Source organism: Pollachius pollachius (assembly GCF_949987615.1).
Source record: "Pollachius pollachius genome assembly, chromosome: 5".
Taxonomy (NCBI): domain Eukaryota; kingdom Metazoa; phylum Chordata; class Actinopteri; order Gadiformes; family Gadidae; genus Pollachius; species Pollachius pollachius.
The window spans coordinates 23793095-23810722 of record NC_136938.1 but is presented as its reverse complement, the minus strand read 5'-3'; the positions used below and the strand labels follow the sequence as shown (position 1 = coordinate 23810722).

Here is a 17628-nt window from a genome sequence, read left to right as displayed (position 1 = left end):
TCTGGATTCTAAAATGCATTGCAGCGGCTAAGGAATAGATGGAACAGGCAATGAAACGCATGAAAAACAACAAAAAGCTCTAGTGCCAGGTGATGGCTTCAGTGGGCATCTGCATTTAAGTTTTTTCTCAAACACCCTTCAGTAAATAATTAAAGCAACGCAAATGATGACAATGACATATCAACAAAATGACAAAAATGAAAAGATATATTGCTTGAAGTGGTTTGTGTAGCAATTTGAGTTTTGGTGTCATTATTTGTTGAAATGATTGAGAATGGCTTTGCTCCAAGTTGGATGATAGCTAAAGTGCAGTAGTAGTAGTAGTAGTAGTAGTAGTAGTAGTTATTGGGATGGCAGGACAACATAAAATTGTAATGTAGTGCTCCTTCTGATCCAAGATAATATTTTAAAATGAACATATATACTGTATGCATCATCCTTTCTCTCTCAGTCATGGAGAGGCCTGCAAGTCCTGGATATGGTTTTATTGATTTTATGATTGTTTAGAATAGAGACGGTTCTCAAAATCCACTGTCTATATGCAGGCGGTCAATGAGCAAGAGGCCTAACCCCTTTCCTGCTCACCTCAGTTGCTTTGGATTAAAACCTTCTGCCACACTATTCTGCCTGTCTAAATACTCAAATGAATAGTAACCTTTGACTGGCATCACATTTCAGTTCAAACCAACCCAAAAACCAACCATCCCAAACCATTTTGGGATGAAACAGCTCAGTTTACCAGTCTCGGATCAAGGCAGCATGTCATAGGAGCGCCCCAGTTCCAACTCTCTTGGTTTGACACTCATTTGAAGTTCTTTGCTCCAACCCTCCTCATGCAAGTCAGCTGTTAGTCACAGCCGGTGGTGCTCCAAAATGAGAACATAATGCAATTTCCCATGCATCATAAACATCCAAACCACCATGCACGGAACAATTTACTTGATTTGAGACACCTTCATTTGTCTTGCGGGGTTGATGGAAACATTGAGATTCATCACTGGCTCTTTAATGTGTTGTGCAATGACACACAGATGAAATTATTCACTAACTGAAACAAGTGGTGTTCTCTGAACAGAACACACGATGACATGCTGCAGGATTTTACGTTTGAGACCTGCCGACGATAAATGCTTGTGTTCAACGACCTGTAAGAAAGTGTTGACTGCCTGTTCTCTGTTATTTATAGCGCTGGAGGAAACCCAGGTCTAGTTGGCCCCGAGACAAATGTCTGACAGCTTATGAAGAACAGGCAGTGCTCATAAAGTTGTCTTATTCTCAGATCACTTCCAGAGCATTTTCTCACCCTCTTAAGTCGTGATGTTTAATGACTATTTTGTCACTTGGCAGACACCTTTTTGTCCAAAGCGACACGCAGTGACCGTGTCATTAAGGAGTAGATAAGGGTTCAGCATCTGGACCTCAGGTAGACTGTGTCATGGGGATTGAACCCAGAACCTTTCAGCTAAACTATACTGTATATTTGTCTTTACCAATTTTAACAACAATAAACTGACGAAACATCCAGTGAGTACATCTGATCATGCTATTCAACGTTCTTATTCACAACCACATTGCACCTGTTTTATACATTTGGTTCTAGTAGCTAATTATCCGAAGCGCGCACATTCAGAGTGCTTTTGGGAAATGAGATCGGCAAAAAAGAAGCAGCAGGGAGATTAAAAATAATTTAGTGGGCTAAGCTTAGCTTCTGAGAACGCAGTTCCCATGAACTCCCATGAATTATGCTTATCACTTCTTCCTCCTCTGCTGCTATATGGGTAATTACTGCTACTTTTCACAAGTGTATTGCTGAGAGAGATGTGTGGAAGTGTCCGGGGCCCCTGCAGGGCCACCATGTTGGCCCCTTATGGCCGAGTGTTTATTTTTTTTACTCAGACAGCGGGGCACAAGGTCAGGGTTTTGCAATACCAATTACTCACCAGGTTGACCAAGCCTCGTGCCCCAGGAAGACAAGGAGCTTCTTGTAAAGCGTTGTTTAGCACGTTCAGGATTCTAATGTATTTTTTAGTAGTTTCACTTAAATCTGCGTTATGGACGTTTTTCCATCAGCGACCTCCAGTGGGTTGAGTAATAGCTATATAACTTTCAGACAACTGTCGTCTGAGATTTTCTGGCTCATATTAAAATGATATTCAGAGTTAATTCCCTGGATGGTTTAATGGCTTGTCACTGGGCCCGTTTTATTCTTGGCAAAACTTTCTAGTCCAGATATTTTTGAATGGAGTAAAAACATAGCTGCAGGAGAATAGTTACATGGTTCAGGTTAATGCACTGATGTTCAAGCTGCAAATGCCTGTGTAGGAGAAAATATAGTACTTTCTCTAGTTTCTCTTTAATCAAGCAGACTCTTTCATTCAATTGTCACAGACATTGGGCATCAAACCCAGAACCTGGGAACCTTCAGCTGGGAGCCTAACACCCTAGCCACAACCACAACATACTATAGAATATATTTTTGTATATAAGTATTGTAGTATAAATAATATGGTAAGAAGTGGGGATGTTTTGCAACATTAAATGGATTACAGACAAATCAATTCTCTGAGATGTATAAAAAGTAAAGCCAAAAGTAGTCAGAAGTATCTCAATATAGAAAGAAGGGTACTTTATATGAAACATGACTTTATCTATAGATTATATTGTTGTATACTGCACTGTAACCTCACAGTGGGGACACCCTATTCCTGCCAACCACAACGGAACTGCTAAGCACCTAACTTTGAACTGGTACTTCAAGAGGACACTGCTATGCTACTGAGAGATAGACATGTCAGTCTTAGGTCTCTCTCTCTCTCACACCCGCCCACACATCACCATTATCTTTGCTCCAACGTCCTGAACCATCTTTATCCTCCACAACACGACACCACAACACATGGCCATATAAAGCAAAAGTGAATGCTAACAACAAGGAGATTCATTGTGGACGTTTTACAGCGGTGCATGTTGTAAAGCGACGGACCGGGCTGTACAACAATCTGTGCATGGACGTGCAGAATGGAAGACAAACCAGGAACACACCTCATTAAATATAGAGGGGGCCTTCATCACCAGTCCCTTGGGAGAATATTCACAATTGAGACACATGTGTACGTATCTATATTACTCAAGCACACGTACGAACACACACACACACACACACACACACACACACACACACACACACACACACACACACACACACACACACTGACACACACACACGTGTGAACAAAATACCCCCTCAAAACATGCAATATCATGCACAACATTATGCAAGGTCACACGTGTAATTAAGGAAGCTAATTAGAACTTGACTAAATATGAAGAGGATGAAATTAGAGGACGCTTCACACTGTCCAGTAGGAACAAGCTCATGTTAACACTTAATCAGCGCACACACAGACACACAAAGACACAGGCACACACACACACAAACACATACGCACACAGGTGCACACACACACACACACACACTCTCTACAGGCAAAGCCAACCGGACAAAGATGTAAAACAGATTTTCTACAATGTAGTTCATCCATGTTTGGACGAAATATGTCCGCCGTCCCCCATTTCAAAGTAAAGCAACAGCACGCTTTGGGACTCGATGGATGTGGGGCAGAATCCAGTGTCACCTGCTAGAGGCCATGCCCTCCAACCACTAACCAATGACAGCAACATCACGGATCTCTGCAGGACGTTGCCTTTCCTGTCATTTGGCAGACCTCAGCTCCATCGGATTAGCTGACAGAGAGCGAGAGCGAGCGAGAGAGAGAGAGGGTGTGGGAGAGAGAGAGAGAGAGAGAGGGAGAGAGGGAGAGACGGAGCGAGAGAGAGGGTTTGGGAGAGAGAGAGAGAGAGAGAGAGAGGGAGAGACGGAGCGAGAGAGAGGGTTTGGGAGAGAGAGAGAGAGAGACGGAGAGACGGAGCGAGAGAGAGGGTGTGGGAGAGAGAGATGGAGTCAGTCTGCATGTGTTTCTTATCGTGCGTGAGTGTGTGCGTGTGCCTGTGTGTGGGTGCATGCACATTTGCTTGTGTGCATGCGCGCATGTGTGTACATGTTTGTGTGTGTGCGTGTGCGTGTGTGTGAGTGTCTAAGAGGGATGAGCAGCCATGCTGGGTTTCTGGCAGATCTGGCAACCCCAACAGATTTCATTTCTTTAATTAATCATCCGCGGGCTGCGGCTGTCTGTGATTAAGCAGCCAGCATTATCAGCTCGCAGGGAGAAGAACAAACCAAAATAATAATACAAAAAGGGGTGAGGAGGGGGAGAGGATACAGGGGGTAGAAAACGGTCATGGTAGTCTCATACACACTGAGGAGTGTGTTTGTGTGGGTGTGGGTGTGTGTGTGTGTGTGCATGTGGTTGGGATTCGAACTTGATGCTTAAAGTTGGCATCATACACGTTGTGGTAGTAAAACTGCCAAGATTGAAGATGGGGAAAGAGGGATATAGGTAGGGACATAAAACACACACACACACACACACACACATACATGTACACACACACAAACACGCAACACAGTGGTTGTCTGCCTCACCCTACATATGGTAATAACCCATCTGCTGTGCCTGATTGTCACACTGCAATGCTTCTGACAAGTAGCACTGTTGGATAAGCACAGCCCATGCACAGGGAATTGTTGTTACATTTAACTACTCAGAACAAAGAGGGGCTAATTGCAAAGCTGCCCTGTGTTTTTTTCGGGTGAAATCAAAGCAAATGAATAATCCATAGAGATAATGCAGCTAGCATGCTAATGACAAGTATGCTCTTACATAATGGCAGTGGAGGCATCCATTTACATCCCATAACCACATAAGACGTTTCGGCGGGATGGATCAAAGCTATGGGGAATTTGAAGATACAACTTGCTAAATCTTGCAATTATATTTTCTTACAACCCCTCCATACTTAAGCGTAAATAAATACAAATCATTATACATACATCCTTATGTAATACTAATTGTTTACTGTGCTGGCTTTGGATTTATGCAAATTTTGTTTTGCTCTTTTGTAGCTATAAGTTAGAAAACACTGAAGTATCTGTTAAACCGAGACAAAGGCCTACTGTACAGAGAAGGTATGAAAATAAACATTGTTAGGTTGAAAGGTACAACGTATTAAATAAGACACGCATATGAAATGCAACGAGAATCCTCGTAAAATCATCCACTTCCGCTTAATGCCCTAAATGTAAACGTAAATGACAAGACGTCAAAAGGGTCGTGGTTGTGAGGGTGTGGACAGAGGCTATTTTGTCAGTGTGGTCATGTGAAGCGATCCATTAGTCAACTAAGACCCATGAGCTCTCCACCCCATTGAGATTGATTTTGAGAGTGGAGTCACTCTTTAGAATCCGATGGACGTCTCGACTTGACATTAAGTTATTGGTGAACCATTGAGAACCCACTTCTCTTAACGATTCAATGATATTTTCCTCCATGTTTAATAAACTAATGCTCATCATTGGGAAGTAGTGTGTTTACTTTAGACACACTTCACAGAGATTGTCTGTGATTTCTTAACGAAAAAATAAGCTGGCTTGAAATTACATACCGTTGTTTGGTGGCTCTTGTGTTTCTGTATGTCTACTCCTGTTTATCTTGTGCTTACTATGCTAAAGTATCCTTTCAATACAAGCTATTTTCTTTCAGGTATGTGAGGAAGGTGAAAGCATTGGAAACACATATTCAAATCCACTCCAAAACTAATTTATTTGGATAATATTTTGTACACTGTAGAAAATTAGTTTTTAGAAAAAAACTCATTAAGAATTCTAAATATAGTCAGTTGTACATATTCCTTTCCAATTTATACAAACGCCAAGGAGATATCCTGTGCCGTGTAACAAACACAGCCTTTAAGCGCCTGTGATTCCATCCAAGAAGAGAGGCTGGCAATGCTTCAGAGCAGGACTCTTCCCCAGTAAACCGTCATGAGCCAAACACACTGATGCTAGTTCTTACGCTAGCATTCAGCGAGCTAGTTAGCTTCTCGTCCGCCCAGAGACCTACTCCAGGTCCTCGTACAGGACCTCATCGATGAGCACGTCGTTGTCGTCCACAGGGATGTCCGGGCAGAGCTGCTCCTTGAAGGCCAGGGCCACGGTGTAGGGCTTTCCCCGGGCGTGGCGCGTGCAGCGCTCCAGGTAGCTGTCGTAAAAGCCCTTCCCCCGGCCCAGACGGTTCCCCGCCCGGTCAAAGCCCAAGCCGGGCATCAGGATCAGGTCCAGGCCCCCTGGGTAGAGAACAACAGAGAACAGAGTACAGTACTTTGGTGGTCAGAATCATTGACGGGCTTGAGAGTTTCTAATAATGCATCGCAATACTGTGGTGCCGTAATGCATTTGTATTGAAGTGCTGTGAGTGGCCACTGGTTAAAAAGCACTATAGAAATGCGGTCCGTTTACCATTTATTTATTATGGCTATTTGTTTAACATACACTTTTATACAAGGCCACCACAGATAAATGCCATTAAGGAGCAAGTAGGGTCAAGGCATCTCGGTAGGATGCCTACGGGGCAGTTATTGAGGTTCAAACCAGGAACCTTTCAGCCAGGAGTCAAACACACAAAACCATCCAGCCCCCAATTCCCGATCACTATATGATGCGCCACAAAGCATATGCATATTAAATGCAAAATGGGATCTTTAAACAAGAAATCATCGGGTGCATGTGAATCACCACAATAACTCCATTGCAAGACAACATCTTTGTTAATTCCCAGGCATTGTTCTCGCGTTTATTGCTTGGTTATCAATTCAGTGGGCTTATTTCTGTCTGTTGAGATATCTAGTTTGCTTGCTACTGAGAAAATCTTGCAAATTGATTGCCAGTGTGTCTCCGAATGGTTGAATGGGTCCGTCTTTGATCAAGATCATATGTGGGCAATAGATATCAGATCCCTTTGCAAGTGACATTCTGCATTGTCCCAAAGAGGCTGTTGAATGGGTTTGTCACCATGCATGATGAGTATTATTCACTTTCACGTCAATCAAGATCATTTATCACTTGAGATAATCTGCGCCAACCGTTAGACTTCTGAAAATGTGACAGCATGAATGCATAAATGCTGCAGTTTAAAGTAATTCTCCAAGGGTAATCGCAAAATGAACTCCTCACTTGACTAATTTGTTTCCCGTTGCGCTTTATCACAAATCTTTTGATAAAAAGGCACACAAAAGAGGCAATGATGAGCTGTGAAACCATGTCAGACCAGGACCAACAAGACCATCTACCCAACAAGACCATCTACCCAGAGATCAGATGATTACCAAACACTAGACCTAATTGGGGGGGGGGGGGGGGGGGGGATTAGTAGCACCCCCTCAAGTAGCACCCCCGAAAGGTGTTCTGCCTGTAGGTATCCTTCAGCCACATGCCTGGCCCCTACCTGCCCACCCCCATCAAGGGGATATGTCTTTATCCAAAGCTCAGACTGAATCGCTTTGGATTAAGGTGTGTGTTGAATAATTGAATAGCCAGTTTGAACCTTAATCTAATACATCTTAAAGCACGATTCCATTTTTCTCTCGGTATAAAAAGGTTTAAATGTTCAGGATGGCCTTATGCCGGGTGACAGATATTTGTAATTTCCCTTGAAATTTAAAGCTAGGCTTCTCATTTACATGACATTACACACCGATTTGCATGTATCAATTTAGATATATTAAACTTCGTCACTCTTTATAAACTAATTGCCAGCCCTTAGCAAACCGCGAAATAAATTAACATGCCCTCCGTTGCGCTCAATTCCATCTTCAAGTCAGCTCCAGTACAATGTCGCCATCTAGTGGTCACGTTTTGCACTGCCTTTTGCATAAACTTTGTGTTAAACAAACTAAAGGCAAAAACTGACCAGAGGGCATTAAGAGCACACCGCTCACGCTCACACTGTGCGTTGCCACAGAAAGAAACGTAACAAAAATAAACTGGTAAACTCAAGCTAGTAGTCCTTTAAAAGGGTCTCCTCCTTAAATAGGCATCAACAACAGGTCTGTAAAAAGGAGATAGGAGCCACACCTTACCCCCAATCCCCAGGCTAAGTAAATCCAAAAACAAGCTTGCTCCACTGAAGTACAAACACAATCAGGCATTTCTAGAGTGAAAGATAAGCCGTGGTAAGTACTCCATGTATATTCAACTTTGGTATCTACCACTTTAAACACATAACATTTTGACAAAGACAATTTATGCATCTTTTCTTTATGTAATTTGTATGGTAGTCTCCATGTGATAAGGCGCACATGTCTTATTTAAAACCTTAAAGAAACATACTGATTCCTGTGGCTACCCTGTGTCTGTTCTGTTCTGTACAGTGGTTTTGGCCTAAGCCTCACTTTTCGATTCTTGAATCGGCTGTTAAACATATAAACGTATTAAACTGCGAGATTACCTTTGCTTTATCCTTTAATGTATTATTTGAATGACCACAAATGATAACCTCTAACCTGTTATACACATGTTATGTGTATAACATCACTGTTGGTGCATTTAGTGCATTTACATGCACACACAAACCCTGACCTTAACTGGGTTAGGGGACAACTCAGTTTGCCATGCATCCACCAAGGTTGGTTAAATAGGTCAGTTAAAACACGCATGGGCACAGCAGAAGAGATGGTTGTAGAGCGATTATTTGGTGACTTGGAGGTTGCTAGTTCGATCCCCGGCTTCCCGAGTGTCGAGGTGTGTGTGCCAGGGTGTGCACCTGTAGCCAGGGCTTCCTCCCGGGTGAGGTCGTCGTCGGAGGGCTGCTTGATGTTCCAGGACGTCAGGGGCAGCGTCTCCATGTCCTGCATGCTGCGCAGTCGCAGCATGTCCATGTGGTTGCTATCCGTGGACTGGTACTTGGGGATGAAGCAGGTCTTGCCCTGGGCGAAGAGGTCCTGGAGGATTTCCTCCGTGCGCACCTCGTCGTGCATGCTGAGGAACACCGCGATCCGATCACAGCTCGCATATTTGGGGTGGTCAAACAGCTGGAAGGTGTTGTGAGATAGAGGAGAATGTCACTGGCAAGAGGTGGCCGTTTTGATTAGCTGTGAAACCAGAAATGGAAAGACCCCTAATCGTACAGGAATTATATACACAATAATTTACATGATATCGAATAATATACTACATAATGTTTGCATGTCTCTCATCGGTTACAAGCATGCATGCATGCATGCTTCCAAATGGATGTGACGTTGAATTTCCAAAGAAAGCCACGAACTGTTTGGCGAAACTTACCTTTTGCGAAACTACTTTAGACTGTCGTTGTTTTTCTTGCTCACTCAGCGCTGCAACACGCTGCTTGATGTCCCTCCTAAGCGCCTGTTTGGCTGCACGCAGGGCAGCCATCCTTGCCATGAGTTCAGGACAACCTCTTGCACTGCGGTTCTATGGGCCAACCTTTAAAAGCTTATTTTAGACTTTGCATTTCTTTGCGTTTTCACCAACCCCAGAAGTCAATGATTCACAAACTCACAACTCAGGCAACACACAGCTGTCAAGCAGCAGCGCTACTGCGCATGTCTGCGTGACGTCAGACGCGCACCGGAAGCGCTCTGAATGTGTAGTTTTAATTTTAACTAGGAGATTAGTTCGTCTTCCGAGTCCGGCGAGGCGAGGAGAGTTAAAGGGATTAGATCGCTACTCTTGCTTATTTGCATTATCACTCCCCTCCCTAAACAGAGGTCGTTAAGGATAGAAGGTACCAGATACATTCATGACAAGGATTAGTTATTTCTAACTAGATACGATTGCCTTCAATAACCCGTTTCAGATCACGAGAAAAGTTTGGGAAGACCGGCTGGCCGAATAAAACAGGGTAAGGCTGTCGGAACACATTAAGTCAATGCAAATCCGGGAGGGTTCTTTATACATATACATGTTATTCATGGGGTAGAATGGCCGTTTCATGTACTATATCCACACCCTTATTGCGTTGGAGACGTGTTAGTGGTTGGTTTCAAGTCCTATGTAGTTCATCTGATGTAGGAAACGCTTTGCTCACCCGACCGGGTGATGATGACACAGTCAAACAGGAGTGTATTTACTCCTAGCTTTTATGTTCAGAATCAGAATCATTTTTACATGATCTTATTATACAAGTACACAAGAGGAACATTATTAGGCTTGGCTCCTCAACAGCCACATACCAGCAACAATATAAGATAGAGTAAATAAAGATAAGGAAAAAAAAAAAAAAGTAAAAATAAGTAGCAGTTGTAGTTCGGCTAAGCATGACACTAGTAAAGTAACTGTAGATGAGTTCCTACATCTGGTCTTGTATTGCCCGGCTGGTTGTCCCTCAGCTGTCATCGGACCGTGGGCTTTGGACTTTCCCCCTTCCCCCCTTCCCCCCTTCCCCCCTCAAGTAGGCTAGAATCGAACCGGCTGTTGACTACTAGAGGAGATAAAACGCATTGATTGACGGGTCACTCACGCAATGAGCGGGTGGTAGGGGCGTGGTCTGGGGAGCAGGCAGCCAATGGCAGCGTGTGATGTGTTATTGCGCTGTGGCTCCGGACATAGGATGGTGGGTGTTATCTGCTAGAGACGGAGGAGGAAAGAGGAGAGGGGATTTTGCACAATAATCGAGGTTGGTGGAAGTCAAAAGTTTGTGTGTGTGACAATGTGTAACTTTGACGCGTTTTGTATTTCAGGTGAAATTTAACTCGTTTGGTTTTCTTGGGGCTTTTGCGATCCGTGAAGCTTTTATCAGGACAAAAGAGGGTTGTTGAAGCAGGAAATGGCAGTGGGTTGGTTGTCATTATAGAGTGATATGATAAACTTGTATCTCCCTGTGATTAAAGCGGTTGATTGAGTTTGGTTGATAGGAATCAAATGTTGTTTCGCAGTTTTAAACGTCGCACAACAAGCTTTACAACGTCTCCCTGGAGGTGGGTGTAGTGGGCAGCATCCCATTACTTACCGGTGACAGTGATTTGATGTCAGTCTTCTCGGGTGTTGGCAGCGACACCCAACATTCCAACTCTTAAATGTAATCAACTTCCAGTAATTGGTCGAATAACTTAACATTTCCACGTAAATAATATCTGTAGAATCTCAACGTGTGTTTCTGTGTATTGTTCGGTTTGAATAATAACATTGACCTAGGTCTAGGGAAGCCACCGATGAAAATACTACCAACGCTGATTACGGTTACAATACTGATGCTATCTGTCGATGTATACATTCTAATGTATGCTAACATCAATACATATGTTACCCATGATCAGGATCTCACCCTCTGTGTATTTAGTTCACCAAATTACACCAGGAATTTGAAATGTCTATCTCCTCATAACACATTCCACATGAACACTATCTTGTCCTTGTTAATGCATGGAATGTTAACCACGTTTCTCCTTGTCACTGCCAGTACCAGGCTGTGTATATAAACTAAGGGTTATTTTTGTTGTTTTTGTTTCCCACACATCCACACTTAAAACCAAATTTCGATTTACATCAGGTGACCGTAGAATAGTTTTGCTCAGTTTGGCCTCTGTAGCTAAGATAGATGACATTTTAACCGATTGTCATCAGATCTTCTCTTCATGTTCCTAATGTCGGCTCTCTGGCACCTGTTTTCATGGGATAGGAAGAGGAGGAAAGGCCCGGATGCAACGATTTTATATTTCTGACCAATGATGACAATCATTAGCAACTTTCGAGGGGGATAATTGTTCTTGTTTTTTTCTAAACAGTGGGATTTTTTTATATTGACACATGCACGGGACTAATTCTTATTTCTATCAAATGTCCCAAAAACCCTTTTATGCCGTGCATCAGTGCAGCGTTACTGATTGCTGTTCTGTTCTGTGTCCGCAGGAGGGACATGGCCCAAGAAACTAACCAGAGCCAAGGGCCCATGCTCTGCACCACCGGCTGCGGTTTCTATGCCAACCCGCGGAACAACGGCATGTGTTCTGTGTGCTACAAAGACTTCCTCCAGAGGCAAAATGGACGGGGTGGTCCACCAGGTGGGGAAGGCCGCTCACCTGTTGTGTCTCCGCTCGATGGAACCGTTTCCTAGAGAAGAGTGTAGTGTAGTAGACTCATAAATAAGCTCATCCATGAAGTACCATTGTGGAATGAAGCATCAACATTGTTTTCCTGAGGTTACCTATTTTATATTCAATGATATTAAAGGTATGACCTCATCCATGGCAAACTGCTCTGCACTCTGCTTCCACATACTCATTAATCAATTGAGATGGCGGATCCACTTACTTTTAGTGGACATTTTGTCCCTGTGTAAAGAAAAAAAATCGTATTAAATTTAGTTATGACTGTTGGATAAAGGATCGTGCTACTAGATACTATACACTAGATAATCTTTCTTCTGGGGAAATTGTCCAGCGTTTACAAAATTATGGTCTTATTTCCATTGGTTAAGATAACAAATACTTGTCCATTTTAATATTTTGTACTAAACTGAACTGACTAAATTGAAAGGTTTAATCCAAGGGTTGCCATGCGAAGACTTTATCCTTGCTGCTAGGGTAAAGCTTAATTTAACCTCCTGGGTCGAAATAGAGAACCAAAGCACACCCACATTAGCTAGTCAACGCACACGTATAATCTTACCTATGCATGTGAGCAACCCTCGCAATAACTCAGCCCACAGATTACGCTGCCTACAGGCAGTGACTGTAGAATGAAATGTGTTCTGTTGTCGTTTCAGATACGTCCTCGGCCGCCAGCAGTACAGCAGATTCGTTTCTATTACAGAGCCAGACCATCAGTATACCCCCGCCTGCCAGCACATTACACGCAGACACACAATCTGGACAGAGCAGGTACTAAACCTGACCATAGTTAAGCTTCTGTTTCGGAATGACTGTCTGTCTGTTTTTCTATTGGTCTCTGTAGTTGGCCGTACCTCTGTTACTTCGTAACTCTGCTCTGGTGGGAGTATCGAGCTATTTATGTTACCCTCTTGGCACATTCGGCTGCTGAATGCTGTGATAAGGGGGGTCTGAGGAAATGTTTCGATGCCCTTCTTCCAGTGTGTGTGTGTGTGTGTGTGTGTGTGTGAAAAGATGGAAATATATTTTTGTTTTGACTTATAAAAGTTCTTTTTTGTCACAGCCAGATGCATAACCTCACATACTCCTGTGATCTAATGTTTTTCACTGTGCCGTGAGACAATTATCTTGATTCCAGCCCGAGCCAGAACTAAGTGGATCGCTTAGTTGATCCAAGGCACTCACAGAGAAGGTTGATGTAAAACATCTGTAAAAGATGGGTTCATATCCAATAATTCGTCAACATTTTTATTTATTTTTAAATCTCACAGCACACCATGTAACCAGTGGGATCCGTAATCCCCCCCTGTGTTTCCATTATCAACTACTCTCTTATCTATCCAAGAACCAGATGTTGGTATTGTTGTGAAACTCCCAAGGAAACATCTTGTTTGTTAACTCCAGTCGTGCTCTTCCTTCTTGGTGTGTGTTTCAGTAACGTAACCACGACCTCCAACGCCCCCTCGGAAGAAGACGAAAGCAGCTCAGCGGCTAAAGCCATCCCCGATACGGACGACGTAATCAGTACAAGTATGTTTTTTGTTTGTTTTGATTGGTGTACGCTTGTTTGTACGTACACGTGTTCTGGACCTCTGTCTCCTGTTTAACCACAGGCCTACCCCCCAAGCCTACATGTATAGATAACAAACAGCATTAACACTCAAATACCTGCTAATGCTAGCCAATCGGCCTCACCTCGCTCAAATCAGTCACTCTTTTAAAAGCCCTCGCAGCATTGTTGTCATTGTATCTGCTAGTTGATTCAAGGGGGTCCCACACTGAGCGACGGTAGACATTCTGTCTACCGTCACAGAATGTCACACAAACCTCCAATTCACGAATGACCTAATCCATGAAAGTACAGTGAGTTAGACAGGAAGATATGGGCGAGAGAGAGGGGAGAACATGTGGCAAAGGACCATGGTTAAGGAATCGAACCCGGGTCGCTGCCATAAGGACTTAGCCTTAATGGCACGAACTCTACCCGTTGAGCTACCGGCGGCAGAGGCGCCCTCTGCTCAGAGCGTATCTAATCACTTAGCTCAACTAGAGAGCGGGTATAATCTCCAAAGGTCTTGTTGCTAAAACTGGGAACAATAAGGGTTAAAAAAAAACTGCCTTGCGGAACCAATCAGCAGTCTTTAGGGTGGGCCGGGACGTGCAGAGGTCGTGTGTGTGCTTGTAAACACTGTTGCACGCCTTGGGGTCCTGGTAACAAATACAACGTAAGTTGAAGTCTTTATAGAGCAAATTAACCCACTGTTTTATCCGGTATTCGAACACTATGAGATTTATGGAGAAAATGGAGGGTTCTAGGAAGGTGCGGGGTGTGCCATGACCCACGGCCTTTCGATCCTTTTTCAGGGCCGTCGTAGCGTTGTAATGAGTGAGGTTAGATATGAGACGCGACGCATATAATAATACTGAGTAGCTAAACCCTCGTTCCACGCATACAACGTAGCTTTATACTATAGGTGTCCGGGATGCATAACCCTTTCTCGGACACGGTCATCACAATCAACGGCTGTCTAGAACGAGCTCCACACATCCGCACACACCCCGCAGGTCTCCCTTGGACATGACGTGGATGAGTTATACCTCCCCCCCCAGTATATGGTTTATACTTCACCTCAGCGATACAAAAAACCTGTTACCTGCGTTTGATGAATACTCACTTAGTGTATTGGGGACATCTGTCACATACAGTCTTATTTTAGTAATGGTGGAAAAAAACGGCATAGATTACCATTACCTCTGTCATATAAGACGTATGACCACGTTTACAGCAACAACAAAAAATCCCAAACAAGGGGCGAGATCTCAGATCGTCTGGTACGGCAAGACCACCCGCCGTTTTGTTCTCGTCTGGGGTGGGACCTGCGTTAAGAGTTCTGCTCAGTTCTATTTAGTCCAATCCATGGCGGAAAAACAGTTGGTTGGAGCATAAGTGTGCTCCAGGACAGAGAATGCAAAACAAACCACATCACCTTGCTGCTGTAACCCGCGAATGACCTCCTAATCATTTACCAGCGATCTTGTGGCCAGGTTCAAATACCCCACTGCATGGACGTCCATATTCCCCCCCTTTCCTTGTGCACGCCTGGGTCCCAGCTGCCCTGAGCTAAGGGAGGAAAGTACAGCAGCAGCAGCAACAGCAGCATGTAGCTCTGTAGGGACAGGTCCCAGCAGCTAGGGAACAGCACAGCTAGAGAGCAGCCCCTCCCAGGGACAGGGCTCACATACAGGCAAGAGGAAGATAGAGGACCCTGCTGCTGGCACCGGTGTAGAGGCAGGGAAGGTCGAATCCCCTCCATACCACACCATTTAGTCTTTTCTGTGTTTTTCTATATATGGTGTGCTAGTGGAAAGCGTTGAGGCCTGAGATTTATCTATTTTTTCCACTCAAAGTTTTTGCTTTCTTTGTTTAGTTGTATATGAACATGTTGTACCAGATACAAATACAAATGGGTGTGTACACATTTGCTTCCTAGCGTTGGGTTTAATTCAATCCAAAAGGCAAAATGCTATGTGTAACGAGAACTCTTATACTATGTTTTCCCTTACTGGGAACGGCTTATTTGTATTGAGCTAAAATTTGAGTTGGATGTGCTGTCCAAAGAGCAGTAACTTTTGCGAGGTCAAAGTGGGTGGGACCTATCACTAGTCTTATATTGTCATTATCCAATGGAGACACTTCCAAAGTGCATATTCCTATATCCTGGGAAGGTAACACTGTTGTCAAAACAGACTTTTTGACAAAAACGTGACCAATTCAAAAGCGTTTGGCTGTGGTTTAGTCTTGATTAACTGCAGTAGGCCCTCTACAAAGACCAACCTTAACTGCGCTGAAAGTAGTTCATTACCTCACTGAACTGGTCTGCCATCTAACCCCTCCTGTATCCCTCAGGCCTAAACATGACAGCCTTTCTGGATTCCCAATCTCTACAAATGCATTTAACGCTTGACCCATGTCTATAAAACCTTGTCATCACTTTGTCATCAATATCGATAGCAATTGTGTGTTCCTCGCTCAGCGTCAGAAGGCTCCGCCCCCGCAGCTGAGGACGGCGAGGAGAAGCCCCCCCCCAAGAGGAACCGCTGCCACCACTGCCGCAAGAAGGTGGGGCTTACAGGTAGGGGACGCACGCACGCACGCACGCACGCACGCACGCACGCACGCACTCGCACGGCCACCCACACACATGTTTATACACAGTGAGATCAGCAGTAGTATTGACGAGTGACTGATGAACATAATGCAACTTTGTGGGTAATAATTAATAGTTATTGTATAGTGAATCTAATATACAGCTTTTTAAAGATCTTGATTCCTTTTGGTATGCTGTTACCCCTCAGCAACACACGCAATGCCTCTAATGTTTCACTCTATCCCACAACGCTATCCTTCCCACCATAACCAACGGTACTCCCCACGTCCACAGCTTAACCTGTAGGCTTGATCGACCTAGTTGTCTAACCCTGATCATCTCCCTCGTTCCATGTATCTGCACTCACTCTAAGATGCTTTGGATAGAAGTTGCTGCTCCATGACTTGACAAATGTAGGTCACCCAAGACCACTCTGTAGCATCGAGTCTCCGGTGTCATGTGACCCGTACACATTGTTGACATCAAAACTGCGGAGCGGACAACAGTGCTTCTGGTCATCGCAGTCCCCTCCCGCCTAAACGTCACACCTTTACATTTACATTTAGCAGATGCTTCCATCCAAAGTGTCTTACAACGGTCGATACACGCATTCACAGCAAGGTCAACCATTCGAGGCGACAGCCAGCTCGTCGGGAGCAGTCAGGGTGAGGCGGTCTTGCTCGGGGATACACCTCGACGCCCAGCTAGGAGGAGCCGGGGATCGAACCAGCCACCTTCCGGTCACAAGCCAGCCCGCTCTACCTCCGACCCTCTTTGTGTGTTCGCAGGCTTCGACTGCCGATGTGGACACGTGTTCTGCGGCGCGCACCGCTACTCGGACCTGCACGGCTGCACCTTCGACTATCGCGCGGACGCCGCAGCCAAGATCAAGAAGGAGAACCCGGTGGTCATTGCGGAGAAGGTCCAGAAGATCTAAGCGCGAGCAACACACCGGGGGGGGGGGGGGGGGGGGGGGGGGGGGGGGGCCTATGACTGTTTTCGGGTGATCAACGAAGCTCCCCTTTTTTTTTCCCCGGTTGACCTTGTGGGCCTTAAAGCATACATTACCACTCAAAAGTTGTCGGGGTTGTTATTTTGATTTTGCCCTGTATATGTGATTGAGGTTTGCTTGTGTTCAAATATTAGAATTTAAGAATGCTTGAAAAAGTCTAGAAACAAATGTTTGGTTGTAAAAGAGAAAAGGGGGTGACTTGGGCTACACAAAGTTTCAAAATGTTTTAAAAGGCTGCATGGAAACCCATCGAAAGTCTTTGGAATAATTTGTACAGCGTGAATACATGATTAATTACCAAATGTACAGTAAAAATACACAATCAATTTTGTTTTACAGGATTTATAAGAAAAGTGCATCAGGCCCGATACTGCTGCCTGATTAACTAATCAATTTTGTATAGTTTATTTGATTTTAGTGAGTGTTCGGTTGAGGGTGTTTATT

The 17628-nt window shown here is 44.2% G+C and overlaps 2 protein-coding genes across 3 annotated transcripts; one reads left to right on the top strand and one right to left on the bottom strand.

Moving 5' to 3' along the window:
* Nucleotides 1–5814: 5814 nt before the first annotated feature.
* On the bottom strand, nt 5815–10319 carry mthfs (5,10-methenyltetrahydrofolate synthetase (5-formyltetrahydrofolate cyclo-ligase)). Of its 2 annotated transcripts, XM_079736848.1 has the most exons (4): nt 10270–10319; nt 9239–9400; nt 8718–8985; nt 5815–6243 (listed from the first exon to the last, which is right to left on the bottom strand). In XM_079736848.1, exons 2-4 carry the CDS (start codon nt 9356–9358, stop codon nt 6017–6019), a joined length of 615 nt encoding a protein of 204 aa, XP_079592974.1. In that variant the 5' UTR covers nt 9359–9400; nt 10270–10319; the 3' UTR covers nt 5815–6016. The 2 variants fall into 2 exon arrangements, with proteins under 2 accessions (XP_079592974.1, XP_079592973.1); XM_079736847.1 differs by lacking the exon at nt 10270–10319 and having other exon boundaries at nt 9239–9476.
* Nucleotides 9571–17120, top strand: zfand6 (zinc finger, AN1-type domain 6). The gene is made up of 6 exons (XM_079736849.1): nt 9571–9818; nt 11825–11976; nt 12681–12795; nt 13460–13554; nt 16059–16157; nt 16961–17120. Exons 2-6 carry the CDS (start codon nt 11832–11834, stop codon nt 17107–17109), a joined length of 603 nt encoding a protein of 200 aa, XP_079592975.1. The 5' UTR covers nt 9571–9818; nt 11825–11831; the 3' UTR covers nt 17110–17120.
* Nucleotides 17121–17628: the final 508 nt, after the last annotated feature.